This window comes from Enhydra lutris, unplaced genomic scaffold (assembly GCF_002288905.1).
Source record: "Enhydra lutris kenyoni isolate GAN:26980312 unplaced genomic scaffold, ASM228890v2 scaffoldscaffold118, whole genome shotgun sequence".
Lineage (NCBI taxonomy): Eukaryota > Metazoa > Chordata > Mammalia > Carnivora > Mustelidae > Enhydra > Enhydra lutris.
Window position 1 is genome coordinate 248,717 of NW_019154202.1, and position 20,252 is coordinate 268,968.

Sequence of the window (20,252 nt, forward strand, 5' to 3'; positions counted from 1 at the left end):
TGATCCCAAAATTTATGCAGACAAAAAATTTTACTGCAGTATTGTTCATAACCAAAAACTAGAAACTACGTAAGTGTTCATCAAAAGTTAGATGGATGGGGAACCTGGGTGGCTCACTGGGTTAAGCAGCTGCCTTAGGCTCAGGTCATGATCCCAGGGATCTGGGATAGAGTCCTGTATCATGCTCCCTGCTCAGTGGGGAGTCTGCTTCTTCCTTTGCCCCCCCTCTACTCATGATTTCTCTCTCTCTCACGCATTCGCACACTCTCTCTCAAAAAAATCAATAAAATCTTTAAAAGAAAAACAGATGGATAAACAAACCATGAGGTATTCACAAAATGTAGTATTTCACAGCAAGGAGAATAAACAATTTAACTATATGCAACAATAATATAGATGGCACACGAAACATAACATTGAATGAGAAAACAAGTCCGGATGGACATACACAGCTTTTCAAGCACTTTACACACGTTAATGCATTTAATTCTCAGAACCACATCATTGATTGTGTTCACCTCTTCACCCACCACCCTCTTTGAAACAAGGTTGGTCTAGAGAGGATGCTCCAAGCAAAAGATAATTTAGATCTTTCAGTGGTAAATAGACTCCCCAGCAAGGGAGGTGAGGCAAACACTAAGTTTATTGTGTCTGCGGGCTGACATAATTCAGTCAATCACTAATGAGTGACTGTCTTGTGCACATAGAGCCCAGGCTTGCCTATGGTGATTAGTAGAGTGGAAGTAGAGCGTTAAACATCTGCTATGTGCCAGGTTCTGAGCTTGATGCTGAGGATAAAATGGGCAGAAAGACCACACACCCATCTTCTTGTTTAAATAATAACTAATATTTATGGAGCACTTACTATAAATTGGACATTCTAAGCATTTTATATATTTTACTCTCTAATCTTCACAACAACACTATTATTCACTTCCTTTTACAGATGAGGAAATGGAAGCACAGGGAGGTAAAGAGACTTGCCCAAAGTCACAGAGGCAGGAGGTGGGAGAGCCGAGATTCAAACTTAGGCAGTCTGGATCCAGACCTCCAAATCACTGAATCATCCCAACAACAAAGTGTGAGAAATAGTTATTAGTTCTGTTTTGCATCTGAGGAAAGAGAGGCTCAGAACTAATGTCAGCACATGTTTGTTTTGTACCCTCTATGTGACAGAGACTATATTAGGTGTTTTATGTATATTATTTCTACAACCTGAAAGATAGAGTTCATGGGAATATAAAGGTCCTAACTCTGGAGGACCCAGGTATGCAGAGACTGGTTTGCCTGCTTGCCAACTAAACCCAATAGCCCCTCAGAAAGAATTAAAGTGGTTGACTATATGGGGGTGGGATGTAATTCTCTGTCTCATCCAGGCTCCTAGATCTCTGGATGAATGAGTGAAACTGCTGGTGGAGAGAAGGAAAGAGAACAGGAGGCTGTTTTTTTTTCTGCCTCTTCCTCTTCTTCCTTTATCTACATCTTGCCTACTACACACCTTATTTAATATCCCACATCTTCCTGTATTTTCTAAGCAACTACCTCTCCTCCCACTAGCACTGAGCCTGGGCCCCCTCTAGCATTAGCATAGAGGACGCTTGGTCAGCTGGACCTCAAAATGTCTGTGTCCCACAGACCACAGTTGTCTTAAATCTGCCCACCTCACAGTTCCTCAGGGCATAATTCTTGGGTTAGAAACACCTTGGTCTACAACCCTCCCCTGTTATCTATGGGAAATGGTATATACGTCAGTGTTTTAAAAAAATGTTACAACTTTTGTTTGCTTCTCCTTTGTCTCTGATTTCTAAAATTTTCAAAGTGAACCCTACACAGCAGGCTGTTCCCGAGAGACTGAGTGTTTTCTCTCTCAAATTCTCAGAGCAGCAAAAGTGTCCATGTGTGCCAAGAAGGCAATGCAGGAGACAAGAGATACCCAGACTTTCCCAACTCAGACAAGTATAGATTTATTAGAAGAGGGTTGAGAAAAAGGAGGAGCAAAACTGACCAATGGCATGGGACTCTTCTGTATCCAGCACCTGTTCCCTGAGAAATTTTGCCAGCAACCACTACCTTATTTCACCCAAGCACTATTAGACAGGACTAATTTACAGACACTTCACTGAGGTCACCAAAATGAAACATTCTAGGTTAGCAATGAACAACTCCAGTCTAACAATGTCAAATTTCAAACAAGAAGAATTTCAAAAAAGCTCTGGATAAGAAAGGAAAAAAGTGCCTAGTCAAAAATCCCATGGATTAAGATTGTCTTCACCTAATCCTCATTCTTTCTCCATCCTTCATCTCTCTCTTTCTTTCTCTTATTCTTTATCTTTTCTGACATTATCCTTTTGTTGTTCTACAGCTATTATATTCAACTGCTTACCTAGTCCAACTCTCAGGTTGGGCTTGGGGTAGATGTTGGGAGAGCATGTCTTTGCGGTTCTTCTACACCCACTCTACTACCACCTTGAAGCCCATGAAAGCAAACCACACTTACAGCCCCTCCTCCGCTGTAGCCTGTTGTTGCCACTGCTGTGTGGAATCCAGATCTTCTGCAACCTGGTTTGGGTGAGCTCTCCCATCTCTCGAGACATCTTAAGTGTCACAGCTAATGACACCACTGTCCACAAAGTACTGGGCCTCACTTCCTGTCTTACTAGTGGTCTCTTCTGTTAATGTGGCCAAAGCAGCAGGTGGACAGAGTTGGGACAGGGAGGTGCACTGGACTTATGAGCCCTCTGGCAGCCTGTCTCCAGCCCCCTCTCCTCTTTCCAAGTCCTTGCTTGATTTGCCTGCCTCTGTGCCTGTATGTAACAGTGGGGGCTTGGGTGCAGAGAGAGAGGTTGGGCAGAGGTCAGCAGAGGCCTCTGAACTTCAAGGGCTGTGTACATAGCAGATAAGTTGGAGCCCAGCAGAGAAGGCAGCCAGCAAGACAGCCTAGGTCTGGCCAGATATTTTCCTCCAATGAAGACAGGACTAGTAGAACATGCAAATAAAAGACCAAAGATCATGTGCTTATATCCTGTGCAGGGTGGAAAAGGTAAAGGTGATGAAGTCAGGTCTCAGCCACTTTCACAGTTTTGAAAAAAAAAAAAAGGGCCCAACTAGAATGTCAGGTTCTAACCCAGAAACAGAGATCCACATCAGAAATTCAAGGTTCTCGAGTACAAACAAAATCGCTACTGAAAAATGCAATGTTTTGAGCTAGCAATCAAAAACCAGAACTGGAAGTGGAAGGTTCATTATCTCACTGCTTCCCCCTACCCAAAATGTTATTGCAACTGTTGTCTTTCTGTGAATTCTGCTGCCCTTCCTACCACAGGGCCTCTCCCTCCTAAAATGTGCTGCTTGGGGGCTCTCTTGAGAGAGAGGAACACCTCTGGTCATCTTTATGTTCTCTCCAGCCACGGCTAAGTAAATTAGAGTAAACCTGACACCTTGGGAAGAAAAGTGAATGCAGCCATTTCTGTGGGGAGAGATAGTAAGCACTGCACACATGGCTGTCAGCTGCCATTACGTGCCCTAGGGAGAAAGGCATCATGATCTGATCTAGAATCTGACTATAGTTCTTCAGGCCAAGCTGTGGAGATGGAGGTTTAGGGCGAAGGCTGCAACAGGCTGAGTGTGGGGAGCAGGGAGCAATGACCTCAAAGTAGGACAAGTCCATAGGCCAGATTCATCCCACCCAGATGAGTCTACTTTACCTTCCCCCATTCCCCTGGGGGGAAGAGCACATGTAATGACACAGTTTACCTGGAATATGTCCAAGTGTACTTTTACTTCGTTCTTTTGCAACCTTCCCACCCCCTGATGAATCTCCAATGATTGGCTACAAGGAATCTCAACTTTCTTCCATTGAACTGGGCTACACAGGAACAAGCTCTTGGGTATAGAAATCTCTAATCCCTTTCCTCCAATGCTCCTGGCTACACTTTGCCTTTTAAAAAGTTCCTTAAAAGTTTATTCTTAGTATCCTAGTCTATACAAAGGTTAGATTCCAGTTGTGTACAAATCATTCCAAATCTTCAGTATATTTTGGAGCCTGCCCATCTAAATGAATCTACTGAGACAGCGTGAATCGTGGTGGTTAACAGCAATGGGCTGTGGAGCCATATTACCTGAGTGGAATCCCACCTTTTGCCCCATTATGAGATCCTGGGCAGAAAACTTAACTTTACAGTGCTGCAGTTTTTTCATCTGATTAGAGTTTCTACCTACTTTTTAAGATTGTTGAAAACTCAACATGTTAACACATATAAAGCAACCTGGGAAATATTCAAAATACATTAGTCAACACCTATTCCCTTTGTGAATTAAATGATCAATCACCTCTTGGGCTGATCTGAAACTTCTAATGTAATTCTGGGTATACAAGAAACAGTAAGGGGAATTTATAACATATAACAATGGGTTAACATTTATAATAAAGAGCTCCTGCCAATCAATTAGAAAGTTAAATTTATTTTTACTTTTTTGGTTTTGTGATACAGAAGGCCCTAGAAATCATTTCATCCAACCTTCTCTGTTAAGAAAGTGGGGGCCTAGAGCGGGGAAGTATTTCCTAAGGTCCTGTGCCCAAACAAGTGCCCAAGTCAGGAGTAGAACACGGAGGACCTCATTTTCCCAGTTAAAGGCTTTGTTGTTGTTGTTGTTGTTGTTGTTAATTGATCAATTTAGCTTGACTTAAGAATGTGGTGTTCCAAATGATCTCAGAACCTTCAGAGTCTCAGAACTAGACTTTGGAAGAGATACAACTCTTAATTTTAATGAGTCTCCTAATAACTATTACTCTGCAAATGCTATTTCTTTTTTCCTCAGCATTGGCTTTGCTAGCTACTGAGTCTTTTTTTTTTCCTTTTTCTGACATTGCAGTATTACATCTTTTGTATATTTTTGTATTACTATTTTAACTGGAGTATAATTAACATGCAGTGTTATATTAGTTTCAGGTGTACAGTATAATAATTCAGTAAGTCTATGCATTTCTCAGTACTCATCTAGGTAAGTGTACACTTAATCCCCTCTACCTATTCTACACCTCCCCTCATCTGCCTCACCTCTGACAACTACCAATTTATTTTCTGTATTTAAGACTGTTTTTTGTCTTTTTTTCTTTGTTTGCTTCTTAAATTCCACAAATGAGTGAAATCATATATTTGTTTTTCTCTGACTGATTTACTTATCATAATACTCTCAAGCTCCATCCATGTCATTGTAAATAGGAAGATCTCATTCTTTTTATGCTTTTTACGTCTGAGTAGTATTCCATTGTGTGTGTATAAGTATGTATGTGTATGTGGGGAGATTATACTCAGATCCATTCATCTATTGGTGGATACCTGGGCTGCTTTCATATCTTAGCTTTGTAAATAAGGCTGCAATAAACATAGGGGTGTATATATCTTTTTGAGTTAGTGTTTTCATTTTCTTTGGGTAAATACCTAGTAGTGAAATTGCTGGATCATATGGTATTTCTATTTTTAATTTTTTGAGAAAACTCCATACTATTTTCCACAGAGGTTCCATCAATTTGCATTCCCACTAACAGTGTAAGATGGTTCCCTTTTTCCCCACATCCTTGCCAACACTTTTTATTTGTGTTTTTTATTTTAGCCATTCTGATAGATATAAGGTAATATCTCATTTTGATTTTTTAAAGATTTTCTTTATTTATTTGACAGACAGAGATCACAAATAGGCAGAGAGGCAGGCAGAGAGAGAGAGAGAGAGAGAGGGAAGCAGGCTCCCCGTGGAACAGAGAGCCTGATGTGGGGCTTGATCCCAGGACTCTGGGATCATGACCTGAGCCAAAGGCAGAGGCTTTAACCCACTGAGCCACCCAGGCGCCCCTCATTTTGATTTTCAATGCTAATAATCTTACATGTAAAGTTTCCATTGCCCACAAAGTAACAACATATTCCATATCCTAGTTGCTCCTTACAAACATTCTCACTAGTCTCATAGGGAAACTAAGGTCTAGGGAGGGGAAGTAGCTTTTCCAAGGTAACTGAGCCAGTCATATGAACCTCCATCTCTGTTTACAGTTTTGTCCTCATGACCCTGACAAGAGGCAGAAATGTAATTTTAGCATCAGGAAATCTGAGATAGGAGGCTAGCAGGCTATTGGCAAGGTCTGAAAGGGTAAGCCTGGGGTCCAGGCTTGAAAATTCAAATTAAAGTTGCCTAGAACTGGAACTAGCTAGCTGGTTGTTTATCGTTGATGTGTTGTTTTGTTTTATTTTATTTTACTTTTGTGGTACGTGGGCTATCTGGTTTTTGTTTGCTTGTTTGTTTACCTCTGTTATCAACTTTGATCCTAGAAGCAGGAAAACTAAACAAGTTTTATGGAAAGGTCTCAGAATGGCTGTTCTTTTTCTTTTCTTTTTTTCTTTTCTTTTTTTAGAAAGAACAGGCAGGGGCAGAGAGAAAGGGAGAGAGAATCTTTTTTTTTTTTAATTTGATAGAGATCACAAGTAGTCAGAGAGGCAGGCAGGAGGGAGAGGAGGAAGCAGGTTCCCTGCTAAGCAGAGATCCCGATACGGGGCTCGATCCCAGGACCCTGGGATCATGACCTGAGCCGAAGGCAGAGGCTCTAACCCACTGAGCCACTCAGGCGCCCCCAGAATGGCTGTTCTAAATCAAGCTCCAACCTAATTCTCTAGCCATGTCTCTTTTTAGACCCCCATGCTTAAACTGTACTGGCTGACTCCCTGAGTCCCCAAACATAACATGACATTTTCTTTTTACCTCTGGGCCTTTGCTCCACCTGAAATGCCTTCTCTTTCCTTCCATTCTCAATGAAATCTGACTCACTCCTCAAGAACTGGTTCAATGTTGCCTCTTCTGGGAACCTTTCCCTGTAACCTGGGACAGGCATTATCTTTGGTTCTCATATTGTCTATATGCTTCCATTTATCCGAGCACGTATCCACCAGTTTTTACTGGTATACTTCCTTACTGGACTGTGAGTTCCTTGAGGATGGGGACTAGACCTCGATTATCTGTGATCAGTGTTTCCAGTGTCCAGCTCAAGTCCTGGCAAAGAGAAGACACTTGCTTAATGAGTAGTTGTACAATCTGTATCTCTCTTCCCTTGATGAGATGAATATATACACAAAGAATCCCCGTTCAGGAAGGTAAACATTATAACTGAGATCTATGCAGGGAATGGGGTGGGCAAACTAACTAGGTCTGAAAGTAGAAGGAGGTATCTAGAAAGTTTCTCAACCTTTAATGTGGTAGAATAGAATAAACAAAATACGAAGTCCCCTACCCTGAAAAAGCCCAATTAACTGGTAGCAGAAAAAGAGTTCACTTTCACTCCGTATCAGCGACTCACTCAAGACCAAGATCTGAACCACGAATTCTAAAATGGGGTTAATTATAGGGAGAAAAAACACACAGTGTGACTTCCTGAGGCCCACAGATCCTAACCATCCTCCCAAAGTCAGGGATATGTAGGAGAATCCTATTAAACGCATTATTAAGACCACACCCATGGGTTACAAAATCACAAATGGGGTATCTCTATTAGTAATTCTTGGGAGTGTGTGGGTATAAATGCATTTGTGAGGGGTAAGAGTATACAGGGGAGATTGGCCACATGCTTATAGTTTATGAGCTGATACGTGAGTATTAGGCCTTTTGTGGCAGCAGCTTAGGTACCACTTCCTTTGCAGTCATTGCCCTGGTTCACTATTTCCCCACTATATTCAACCCCATGCCTGGGGCCCAAGGCTCACTACATCCTAGTCCTAAGAGTGGCTCTCTACAGACCATAGTCACTCTGGGAGAAGAGCTGGAGGCCTGTGGGTGGTATTACCCATGGAGGCGATAGAAAAATACCAGGACCACTAATCTCAGACAGAGCATGGAAGACCTGAAACATCTCCAGAAATTTGGTTCCTGTTCTCCTACAGGAGACAACCCTCTGAAGGAAGTAGGCCAGGGACTTCAATTTCCATTTCAGTAAGGAGGTTATTGAAGCCCAGAGAAGGTGAAAGCCTTGTTCAAAGTGCCACAGCAAACCAGACCTACTTTATACACCATGGCAAGATATAATCCCTACCATCCAGATCACTCAAAACTGGAATAGATCGAAATAGAGAGACTTCTAAGGTGCTAAGGAACTTCCCTTTTGGTCAGTGTCCCACAAAGACAGGTTGGGATGGATGAGAGATAGATATAGATAGATATATAGATAGATAATTAGATATAGATATTGTCTTTTCCCCAATTCTCCCATACCCCTTAAGGCACATTTCAAGTAACCCTATATAGAGAAAAATTACCAGAGAGCCTAAAGAATGGATTTGGATTTGTGTACCTCTATCTATTTCCCCTTCTGTCTCACCTACCTGTTCTCCTAGAGGTTTTTTCTTCCATCACTAATTATCCGACACACAGCTTTCTTGCATTTAGACCTTCAAAGCAGGTACAGAGATGGCGTCAAAGAGGGAGTCTGGAGGCGTTGGTTGGTTCCTTGAAAAGGCTGTGGAAGTACCCTTGATAAGAGGGGCATGTGTGCACTCTGTTGAAATACCAGCTGTGTTAGTTGTCAAGGAAGTTCCTGAGCCATCCGGAGCCTTTTTTCATCAGGCCAATCATGTGTTCACCTTGCCCCAAAGGTCAGAACTAATATTAACAAGCAACTGCAGAATGAGGAAATTAAAACCAGCAATGTAGACAGGCAAGATCTGGATTTCCTTGGGGCTGAGCTGCAGGTTGGTCTTCAGTGTAAATGGGCACGCTCTCTTACTAGACAGTGATTTGGCAATATGAAGCAAGAGCAATAAAAATGTTAATTTCCTTTGTCCTAGTTATCTCACTCCTGGGACTCAATACTGAGCCAATAACCACCAAAGCATGAAAAACCAAAATTTTTATTTTAATTGTAGAGCTATTTAGTTTGATGGCAACAACTGGAAGGTAACCTTAAGTCCTCTTGGAGGAAAAGCAGCTCTTTGCGCCTTTTATGCAGACATTGAGGATGATGGCTCTAAGGCTATGGAATTCTGGGGAAAAAATTATGCTTGCAGTTTGGGGTGAGAAACCTAAGAATGCAAAATCATGCTTTTCCTTGGACATTAGGCATGTCTATTATTCCTATTTTTGTGTTGTCAAAAACAAGTCACTAATCTGTTGCTTTTGCATTCGCCCTGTGTTTGCTTATTCCCTTAGGAAATAGTTATCGACTCCTAATATATGTTGTGCCCTAGATTAGAGGATGGGGCTAACAAGTTAAAATCAGGTATGGTCATTGCTCTTTGGGGCACCTGGGTGGCTCAGTCCGGTAAGAGTCTGCCTTCGCTGAGGTCATGATCGAGTCCCACACTGGGCTCCCTGCCCAGCTGGGAGTCCACTTCTCCCTCTCCCCCTGCAGCGCCCTCTGCTGCTCGCCTGCTTGTGTGCACTCTCTCTCCCTCTCAAATAATTTTTTTTAAGACATGGTAATTGCTCTCAAGTTGCTGGCAGTTGTGTGACAAAAACAGAAATCAATGGTAGCTGTGCATTCAGATAAGTGCTGTGACAGAATGGACCAGAGGGTGCTGTGGGGACCCAGAGGAAAAAATCTAACTGGGGAGGTGTGTGGGTGTTAGGAACAACTTATTCAGGAAAGTATTCCTTGGGCTGATTAAGATAGGCTTTGAATTCTGGCTCTACCACTTCTGTGCGACTGGAGTGAATTCACTCATTTTGTCATATTTAGCTTTAATACCCCTTACAGGGTTGTCCAGAGAATGAAACAAATAATACATATGGAAGAGCCATGGGGTACATTGGGAGACAGTGCTGCTCTGGAGCTTGGGTAGCCCTCTTAAATACCCTGGGCCTCGCTTTTACTCATCTGAGAAATGGAGCCACGAAAAAGTATATGGGCCATGTCCTTAGGAATGTTATGAGGCCCAAGACAAATAATGGCTATAGGGTGGGCATGAGACAGCTTCCTCTCTTCCCCTCCCCTTGCTCTATAAAGCCAGGGGCCTTCTCCTAAGTCTAATTCCACTGGAGCACTTCTTACTGCTCCCTCTAGCTGCACAGTTCCTTTGAGCTTCTCCTCTCTCACAGAAGCACTGTTACAGCGAATACTCCCAGGATGCCAGAGGCGCACTTGGAGGTAAGGTCAGTTGCACTGGGGGCGGGGCTTCGGTTGCCGCGCGGTTTCGTACAAGGTTCCGCGGCTAAAAAAATGGCGAAGCCCTATCTGGAAGTAATTGGAAGCACAACCGGGTCTTGTGAGCAGCCCGGAAAGGCAGACAGACTCTGACGCTTGGGCCACTTTGCGGCGGGAGGAGGAGGGGCCTAGGTGAAGGACTTCCTCTTGCATTCATTCCTCCTAGGCGTCTGCACCACCCCATCAAGTTCCGCTCCTCCCGCCAATGAGAACTGGGGGGATCGAAGCCCCGCCCCACTTTCTCCAACAGCTTTGTGGCGCGCAGGAGAACGCATGCGCCAATGCACGCGCAAGGCGGGATTTGACCAACTCGGGAGTGGGTGGTGGTGTCCAGCCATTCTGTGTCCCCTGAGTTGGGCGCGGACTGTGAGGTGTTGCAGTTCGCTGTTGAGATGTTGCGGGTGGTGAGCTGGAACATCAATGGGATCCGGAGCCCCCTGCAAGGGATGGTATACGAGGAGCCCAGCAACTGTGCCGCCATGGCCGTGGGGCGCATTTTGGACAAGCTGGATGCCGACATCGTCTGCCTTCAGGAGACCAAAGTGACCAGTGAGCGCTCAAAAATCCATACTACCATACTTTATCTTTTACACTAACTTTTGTCCCCTACTTAATCTCATTTTACTAAATCATTTCTCTATCCGTAGAGTCCTCCTCTTAGTCCCAGTTTAGAATCCTGATGCCCTCCCCCTAAACCCCTATTTCTCACTACAGCTTGATGTCTTAATTCCTGCTTCATCTCCTGTCGTCAGCAGAGCTTTAATTCCCTCACCCGTGCAACCTTTATCCTGGCACAGATCCTCGTAATTCCTACTCATTCTCCTGCCCCAGCTCAGTACTCCAAATTTCCTCCTCGTCACACACTGTCCAGCTTCAGCTCCCAAATTAGATTCCCCAATTCTCTTTCCCTGCCTCGAGCTTAGATCCTTTAATTCCCACCCCATCTTTGCCCCCAGCTCAGACTCCCTGATTTCTTCCTTTTTACTTCACCATCTCAGATCCTCTGTTCTCCCCTCAGATCTCCTAGAGCTCTACCACCATTTCTCCTTCCCAGCCTCAGAACCTCTTATCATTTCTATCTCATGTCCCACGCAGAGATTAGATCCCCTAGTTCTCTCTCTCCCACCCTAGCTCAACAACCCCCATTCCTTCCCTCTCGCTTACACCCCCCTCTAACAACTTTTTCTCCATCCCCAGTTTAGATCCTCTAATTACCTCCCTCTCCTACTTCATATCCCCAGCTTGGATTCCCAGTTTTCTCTCCCATATTCCATTTCCCACCTCCAGCTCCCTCCTTTCACCTAATCACTAGCTTCCTCCCACCTAATTTCCCTCCTCCCATTCCATAGCCTACCTCCTTCTTATTCTTATATCAATTCCCTCTCTAGTCCCCACCTTTCTAGTTCCTCCTCTAACACGGATACTTCCTTTCCCTCCCAACTCTGGCTCTGATGTGTGCAAGGAATTAGTCTACAACTTAGATTCCAGACCTTTGTGTCTGGGGCCCTACCTTTATCTCTGACACAATCTTACATTTTTTTTTGTAGGGGATGTGCTGAGAGAGCCTCTGGCTATCATTGAGGGCTATAACTCCTATTTCAGCTTCAGCCGCAACCGCAGTGGCTATTCTGGTAAATGGGGCTTTCTGGGGACTGTAAATTAGTGATGGCAGCAGGTCGGGGGTGAAAGGGTTTCCAGTATTTGATAAGGTAATAAGAAACTCAGGTTTTTACTTTTAAATTTCTTTTGAAGTTACAAAGCTACTTTTGTAGGTGAGCCCTACTTTTAGGGTGAGCCCCACAGGAATAAAAAAACACTGGGAAAGGGTACTCCCACAACTCCCAGGATGGCCCAGGGGTAGAGAGGCTACCTGAGGGGAAGGAAGCACAAAAGGGATTCACTGCAGACTTAGGGCAAAAGGAATGCCATTGGTGCTGGGACCTGTGAGCACTACAGGAGAAAACATGAGCATGGTGGGCCTGGCTCCAGGTACATAGGGGAGGCCTAGAGGCTTGGACACGAAGCCACAAAGCTACTTGGGTTCCTCCTTCTCGTTTGCCTTTTTCTGCTTCTGCTGAATGATCTTTTAGTCCCTCTGCTTGCAAATATCAGCAGAAAGCCTGTCACCTTGGTACTTTCCCTTAAACTAGTAGCTCTGCTTTTTCATATTCTTCTGGCGGTTGAGCTAACACTGGTTACCGTGGGTCATGGCGACCGTAGCAACTCTGGCCTACCTCCGTTGCATCCCCTCACTCTGTCTGATGTTGCAGGCCCCCAGGCTTTTAGTCCACAGAACTAAAGTCACATAAAGCTATGTGAAGGATAGTTTTTATGTGTAAAATTATCCTATTTGACTTGGGAAGCACAGTCAGTCATGTGGTAGTTAATTGTATGAGCTCTGGAGCCAGACTGCCAGGGTTTGAATCCTACCTCACTTCCTTGCTGTGTACCCTCTGGCAAGTTAATTAACCTTTTTATGCTTCAAGTTTCTCAGCTGAGAAATGGAGATAATACCTACCTCCTATGGCTAGTATGGGCATACCTTGTTTTGTAATTATGTGTATGTTTATATATAGATATATGTATATAATATATATAAACTTAAATGTAAATAAATATGTAACAAATATATGAATCTATGTATCTATAATATATTTATATATATACATATATATGTAAAGCACTTCATTATGTTTTACAGATATTGCATATTTTATAAATTGAAGGGTTTTATGGCAACCCTGTATTGCAAATGTCTTGGCACCATTTTTCCTGCAACATTTGCTCACTTCATGTCTCTTTGTCACTTTTTGGTAATTCTTACAATATTTTAAACTTTTTTATCATATTTGTTATGGTGATCTGTGATCAGTGCTTGCAACTTCCTAAAAGCTCAGATGACAGCGTTTTTTAGCAATAAAATGTTTTTTAATTAAGGCATACACATTTTTTAGACATAATGTTATTGCACATTTAATAGACTACAGTACAGTAACAACATAACTTCTATTTGCCCTGGGAAACCAAAATATTCATTTGACTTGCTTTATTACAATATTTGCTTTTTGTGGTGTTCTGGAACTGAACTCACAATATACTGGGGTATGCCTGTATAAGGATTAAACAGATTAGTCCATGTGATAATAATAATATCTAACACTTTTTGAGCACTTACCATGTGTTCATGTAAAACACTTACACTAGTAGCTATTATTGTTCTGTGGCTTTTTAATTTTTTTAAGATTTTATTTATTTGACAGGGAACACAAGCAGGGGAGCAGCAGCAGGATATGCTCTCTGCTGAGCAGGGAGCCCGATTTGGGGCTCCATCCCAGGACCCTGGGATCATGACCTGAGCAGAAGGCAGATGCTTAACTGACTGAGCCATCCACGTGCCCCCCTGTGGCTTTTTTAGATGAAGGAACTGACATTCCGGTATTTGAGTAGAATTGCCTCAGTCTCTCGGGAGCCATCCATGGCTCTGGAGTTGAAAGAGTTGTCAGTACAGCCACACTAGGTGAAGATGACCCGGGGGACCTATGTGGGGGCAATAAGCTATGCAATAGGCTATTGGCTTTTAGGCCCATTCAGAGTATCCTATCTACCTCCAGGTGTAGCCACGTTCTGTAAGGACAGCGCTACCCCCATGGCTGCTGAAGAAGGCCTGAGTGGCCTACTTGCCACTCATGATGGGGACGTGGGTTGCTATGGAAACATGGATGAATTCACCCAAGAGGAGCTTCGCGCTCTGGATAGTGAGGGCCGGGCCCTCCTCACACAACACAAGATCCGGTAATAGCCCACATCCCCCTGTCACTGAGCACTGCTGCTTCTACTGTTAGTATGGTGATTCTGAAGCTCACCTTAACAAACATATATTCATCATGGAAAATGTCCCACATTTGCCTTTCTTGGACTCTAGTTCTGGCGGGGTTACTCACTGTGTGACCTTGGGCAAATCATGTTCCCCTGTGAGGTTTGAGTTCCCCATCTCTACAATGGGGAACTGGCTGGGATGTTCGGCTCTCTTATTACCACAGGCACATCAAATGCAACTTAGCAGCTCATTACCCCAAGTTGCTGTCTTTCTGGATGTCCTGTTGTGAATGGAAGCACCATCACCTGGTTTACCTGGGTGTTATCCTAGTGCCCCCTCCCTGCCTTACCTGTAGTCATTCCCCAAGTCCTGTGCATTCCAGTACATTCATGTTTTTCTGTCCCCTTCTTCATATCCATCCTACAGGCAAACATTAAGTGGAAGCCACGTGGTGTGGGGAGAAAGGCTTGGAAATGACTTTTTCTTGTGTTTTGGGGGGTGGTCTCTTCTCCTCAGCACTTGGGAAGGGAAAGAGAAGACCTTGACCCTAATCAACGTGTACTGCCCCCATGCGGATGCTGGGAAACCTGAGCGGCTGTCATTTAAAATGCGCTTTTATCGCTTGCTGCAGATCAGAGCTGAAGCCCTCCTGGCAGCTGGCAGGTATTGTAAGCCTGAGTACTTGAGCTTGTTCTAGGTGCCCAACCCATTTAGGTGTCAAGCTCTATTGGAAGGATATGGGATCTTTGTCTTTTGAGTTCCTTTATAGCCTTGTTGGAGACATCAGCGTGTCTATCTGAATGGGCTCTGCACTATATGAGCTGTGAGGACCAGGTAAAGTGATACAGGTAAGGGTTTTGTACTTAGATACCTCTAAACACCTTTCCTGGCTCCTTTTACTCACTATGAGTCCCGAGGTTAGTTCTGCTTTATTTTCTTTTGTTAAGTGAGTGTATGAATCCCTACTACAGAGTAGTTTTAAGGATGACATGAGTTGAAGAAGCTAAAGTGCCCAGGAGCAAATGAAAAGTCTTGTCTGAGGGAAGGACAGGAAAGTGAGGGTGGGTTAGAGTACTCAAGGGATACTTCCTAAGAGAAGTACCTGGCCTCAACTTTGCAGGACTAGAAAGATACCATTAGGTAGAGATAAGTGAGACGGTCATGTCGAATAGGGAATGATGTCATCTTTGGAGATCAGGATTGGATTGGTCAGGCATAAAATTTAGCAAGATTATGGTAAGATTGAAGCTATGCATTGCTATGGGCTCCCACTTTGCCTTAAAATGTGAGGAGGGGCCGATCTGAGCTCTTGGGCTTAGAAGACCATAGATGGGCCAGGACTAATGCTTCCCTTTCTTGAGTGTCTAGTTGATAATCCCATGTCATGTTTTTTAGCCATGTGATCATTCTGGGTGACCTGAATACAGCCCACCGCCCCATTGACCACTGGGATGCAGTCAACCTGGTAAGGCTCTTCTAGGCCCCTTTCCTCACTTCTGACTGTAGTTCTGTTTAGCCAGCCAACCAATGCTAGATTTTGGGTCCAAGGGTAGCTTCCTTCATGGAAAAGCAGAGCTTAGTTTGAAATAACTTCTCAAAGCGCTGAAGATTGTTCATTCACTCAGGAAACATTACTGTGTTGCCCTTGACTTGGTCGTGAGCCATGTGCTGAGGACTCAGTTACCAGTCAGTTCTGGCTCTTGTCCCCTCAGAGGTTTCAGCATGGTGGGGGGCTGTGGACTTAAAACCAGCCAATTATAGAAAGATATCTTCAGAGCTGAAGCAGAGATGGCAGTCTAGGGGAGCCTGGAGAAATGGGATTCCTGGGCCAGTCTAGACATTAGGGAGGCATCTGAAAGTAGTTGAATTTTTTTAAAATTAACATATAATGTACTATTTTTTTTCAGGGATACAGGTCTGTGATTCATCATTCTTACACAATTCACAGCACTCACCATAGCACATACCCTCCCCAATGTCCATCACCCAGCCACCCCATCCCATGCATCCCCCTCCCCTCCAGCAATGCTTAGTTTGTTTCCTGAGATTAAGAGTCTCTTAGGGTTTGTCTCCCTCTCTGGTTTCATCTTGTTTCTGAAAATGGTTGAATTTTAAAAGATGAGTAAAACAGAGCTTTGGGGGTAGGGGAAGCAAAGCATTCTAGCTTAAGCAAAGGCTGCAAGGTGAGAATTTGCTTGGTATGCATGGTGAACTGCAAGTCCCATTCTTGTTAGGGGTTGACAGGAGAAGGGAAGTGAGTTGTAGGAGATGGGGCGGGAAAGTCCTTTGGGGGCCAGATTTTGAGGTCCTTGAATTCCACATTGTCTTGATCATTTCCCTAATACACTGTTTTCCTGCTCGTGAACTTTCAGTACTTCCCTGTTACCTCTGCAATACAGAGAAAACATCTAGGCCTGGCATCGAAGGCTTTTTAATCTCCATTTCCATCTTCAGTACCCCTACATTCTTTGTCCACTCCAGCTAGGTTATCTCCTCTCAGCCCATTGAAAAAGTTATTTTCATTCTGATTTTTTCACTGCACCCTGTCTTTTGTTGTTGTTGCTGTTGTATGAACCTTTCATCTTTGAGTCCCTCTAGGCCAGTGGTTCTCATTCCCTGACAGCACATTAGAACAAGGAGCTTTTATAAGAATGTTAATACCTTGGTGCCACCCTAGGGATGCCTGGGTGGCTCAGTCGGTTAAGCGGCTGCCTTCAGCTTGGGTCATGATCCCAAGGTCCTGGGATCGAGTCCCACATTGGGCTCCTTGCTCACTGGAGAGCCTGCTTCTCCCTCTCCCTCTGCCCTGCTCATGTGCACGCGCTCGCTCTCCCCCCAGCCCGTGTCAAATAAATAAATAAAATATTTAAAAAATACCTCGGTGCCACCCTAGACCAATTAAATCAGAATCTGTTGGTTGTGGGGCCAGGGTAGCAGTATGTTTTACAAGGTTCCAGGTTGATTTTCTTGTACAGTCGGGCTTCAGAACTACTGCCCTAGAATCTACAAACCAGTTCTCAGCTTGTTCACGAGGGGAGCGATCAGTAACTTATGCTGGCATAGTCCAACTCAGCATTGGGCTTGGCTCAGAGAAGGGGCTGTAGGAAGTCTTTTGATTAACTTAGAGAAGAGCTACATAAACAGATGTGGCTCCAAGTAGGGAAAATGAACAGAAATGAGATAATGAAAGAATGGTGGTGGTAGTGTGACAGGGAAAAGAGTGTACATTACAAAGTGCAAGCCTTCAGTCCCTTCCTACCTTATTTCTCATTAGGCATTAACTCAGTCTGTTCTTTCTCCTTCCTGCAATAGTGTCATATAACTTTATAACTTTTCTTCCTAGTTCAGAACTATCATAGATCTCTCAAGTGTACCTCTTACGTTCTTCTGCCAAGAAAAGACTAATAGTATCAGGTCACATGACAAACACAGTCTTTCCAAAATAGCAGAATATGTCCACTTCCCAAAAGACTGGCTTTTCTAGTCTTCATCTCCCTAAATAACACCATCATCCCCTTGGCTACTCCATCCAGAAGCCTGGGAATTGTGTTAATATTGTCTTTCTTCTCTACGCCCACAATCAATGGGTACTGTTGATTTTAGTTCCAAATCATCTCTTAATTTCATTTTTATTTGTCTCCTCTGGCTCTACCCTAGTCTAAGTGATTATCATCTCTTGCTTATATGGACTATGATAGTTATCTCCTGCTGGTCTGCTGGTCCCCAGTCTGGTCTCCCTTTGTCTTCTGAGTTCATGCTTCCTCTCTCCACAGGCCCATTACAGAGGTTGCAATCACAATTTATAACACCCTCTGCCTGGGTTGCTCCTGCTCAGCCTTAACTTTCCAGCTCCAGATCACTTTCTGAAAGGAAGCCTCATTGATCCCTTGGACGAGCTCAGGTTCCCACTTTGTCTCTAGTACCATGCCTGGCACATAATCAGTGTTGTTTAAACGTTTTTTTCATTGAATGAGTGGGTGGGCCAGATGGATTGGATGGATGAATGAAATGGGGGTCAGAGCCAAAAGAAGTAATGAGGTATGGATTTCTGTAACTCCTCAGCTAAGGAGTTTGTGGGGGAGAGAGGAGATGGTCTGTGAGGCCTTTGACACCCACAAAATAAGCCAGATAGTTCTAGAGGGTTTAAATGAAAAGGTAGCAGTTTTCTTACCTCCTAATCCCAGTACCACTTTTAACTTCCTGCTTTCCATCCTTTTGGTGAGCAGTTCTGAGAATTGCTTTGATTAAGCAAACAACAAGCTTTCAGATTTAACATTTAATCCCAGCTCTGCCAGTTCTGGGCCGTGTGACCCTGAGTAATAGTCTTTTTTGGGACACTCACATTTTCTTATCTTAAAAATGAAGCAGTTAGTCTAAGTCTCTTCCACTTCTAGGCATCTAGTTTTGCCTCTGTCTCATCCCTCTCCCTCTTCCCCAGGAATGCTTTGAAGAGGACCCAGGGCGCAAGTGGATGGATGGCTTGCTCAGTAACCTAGGATGCCAGGCTGGGGCCCCTATAAGGCCCTTCATTGACAGCTACCGTTGCTTCCAGCCAAAGCAAGAGGGTGCATTCACCTGCTGGTCAGCAGTCAGTGGGGCCCGCCGCCTGAATTATGGCTCCCGGCTTGACTATGTGCTGGGGGACCGGACCCTGGTAATAGACACCTTCCAGGACTCCTTCCGGCTGCCTGAGGTGATGGGCTCTGATCATTGTCCCGTGGGTGCAGTCTTGAGTGTGTCCTCTGTGCCAGCAAAACAGTGCCCATCTCTATGCACCCGCTTCCTCCCTGAGTTTGCAGGTACCCAGCTCAAGATTCTTCGCTTCCTAGTTCATCTCAAACAAGATCCTGTGTTCAAGCAATCAACACTGCGACTCAGCAAACAAACCCGGATACAGATGCACCAAAACAAAGCCCGTGTGCATTCAACCAGGCCTCGGCCAAGTCAGACTGGCCCCAGCAGAGGCCAAAAAAACCTGACAAGCTACTTCCAGCCATCTTCTGATTGTCCCCAAGCTTCTATCTCAGAGCTTCCTAGTGTGGTTGCCCTCATGACCCCAAAGACTCCAGAAGAGGAGGTGATGACAAAAGTGGTGGAGGGGCCGGCCAGTGCTTCAGAGGCCAAGGATGAAAAGGAGGTACGGACTTCTTTTTGGAAGTCTGTGCTGGGGGGGCCCTTGCCCATGCCCCTTTGTGGGGGTCACAGGGAGCCATGTGTGATGCGAACTGTGAAGAAGCCAGGACCCAATCTGGGCCGCCACTTCTATATGTGTGCCAGGCCCCAGGGTCCTCCCACTGACCCTTCCTCCCGCTGCAACTTCTTCCTCTGGAGTAGGCCCAGCTGAACCAACCCAAGGTACAGATATCTGGCATGGTCAACCCTGTACATAATCTGAAGCTAGCTCCCTCCTAAGCTGCCGCTTTCTCCCCCAAGGACTCCTCCTCCTCTTCCACTTTCCTGAAGAACCTTTTTCCTCTTCCTCTTCCTTTAAGCCCTCTCTGATTCTTTTTCCTGCCTAGCTCCTCCTCATTGGTGAGCTTCTTGTTCCTTAATGTGACCCAGTTCCCCACTCCACTTCCCACCTTCCTGTCAGAAGTGCACAGGAACCAGTTGCCCCAGGAAGTTGGTTTTAAACCCTTGTCTTTCTTGCTGAGAAATATATCTGTGCCTGAATAAAGTCTGTATTTTTGTTTTAGTACACCATGTCATGTAGACATTTTGGATGTGCTTCATGAAGTTGAGTCAGACATTACCTCAACACTAGGTTTGACAGCTGCCTGTAGCCTGATAATACAACTTCTAGGAAGGGGGGAAGAAGGAGGAGTGGTACTACCATAAACGTGCTCTGTAGAGTTGTAAAGGTTCCCTGCACTGCTGAGGTTAGATCAGCAAAAGAGGTGGCTTGGGTGTGTTAGAAAGCTCAGGTGGGTTGCATATCCTAAACCAGCGCTTCCCAACTGGTGTGTCCCACAGCTGCTACAAAATGGGTTATAGGGTGGGAAGAAATGACCCTGGAGTTGACAGAACACAAATGTCAGGAGAGAGTACCTCCTAGGGAGGTAGTATCATTAGTTCACCCAGGTGTGCCATGCAAATGTTTTCTGTGCACTATGACCTGTAAAGATTGGGAGCATTTCCTTGAAAAAGTTGCTCGTTATAGCCAAGTATCTTTCCTACCTTGGAAAATAGAGCTGGTAGGTCCTTTCTATAGGGTGCTGTGGAGAGGTAAGGATAACAGATTGAGGCCATCCGTTCTGTGTG

General features: G+C 44.4%; 2 protein-coding genes and 1 pseudogene across 3 annotated transcripts in view; 1 reads left to right on the plus strand and 2 right to left on the minus strand.

Annotated features, from left to right (window-relative positions):
- LOC111139791 (6-phosphofructo-2-kinase/fructose-2,6-biphosphatase 1) overlaps positions 1-2,863 on the minus strand; it is a 114,947-nt gene extending 112,084 nt beyond the window's left edge. Inside the window, exon 1 of one of the 2 annotated variants that reach the window (XM_022492184.1) lies at positions 2,498-2,863. In XM_022492184.1, the coding sequence (XP_022347892.1) occupies positions 2,498-2,594 (97 nt within the window). In that variant the 5' untranslated portion in view covers positions 2,595-2,863. The remainder of the gene's footprint in view (positions 1-2,497) is intronic. The other variant, XM_022492185.1, reaches the window with a different exon arrangement.
- Positions 2,864-10,474: 7,611 nt separating this feature from the next.
- Positions 10,475-19,694, plus strand: LOC111139793 (apurinic/apyrimidinic endodeoxyribonuclease 2). The gene is made up of 6 exons (XM_022492187.1): positions 10,475-10,723; positions 11,722-11,805; positions 13,786-13,966; positions 14,508-14,654; positions 15,387-15,456; positions 18,430-19,694. Exons 1-6 carry the CDS (start codon positions 10,567-10,569, stop codon positions 19,333-19,335), a joined length of 1,545 nt encoding a protein of 514 aa, XP_022347895.1. The 5' UTR covers positions 10,475-10,566; the 3' UTR covers positions 19,336-19,694.
- On the minus strand, positions 11,813-12,383 carry LOC111139794 (annotated as a pseudogene).
- Positions 19,695-20,252: the final 558 nt, after the last annotated feature.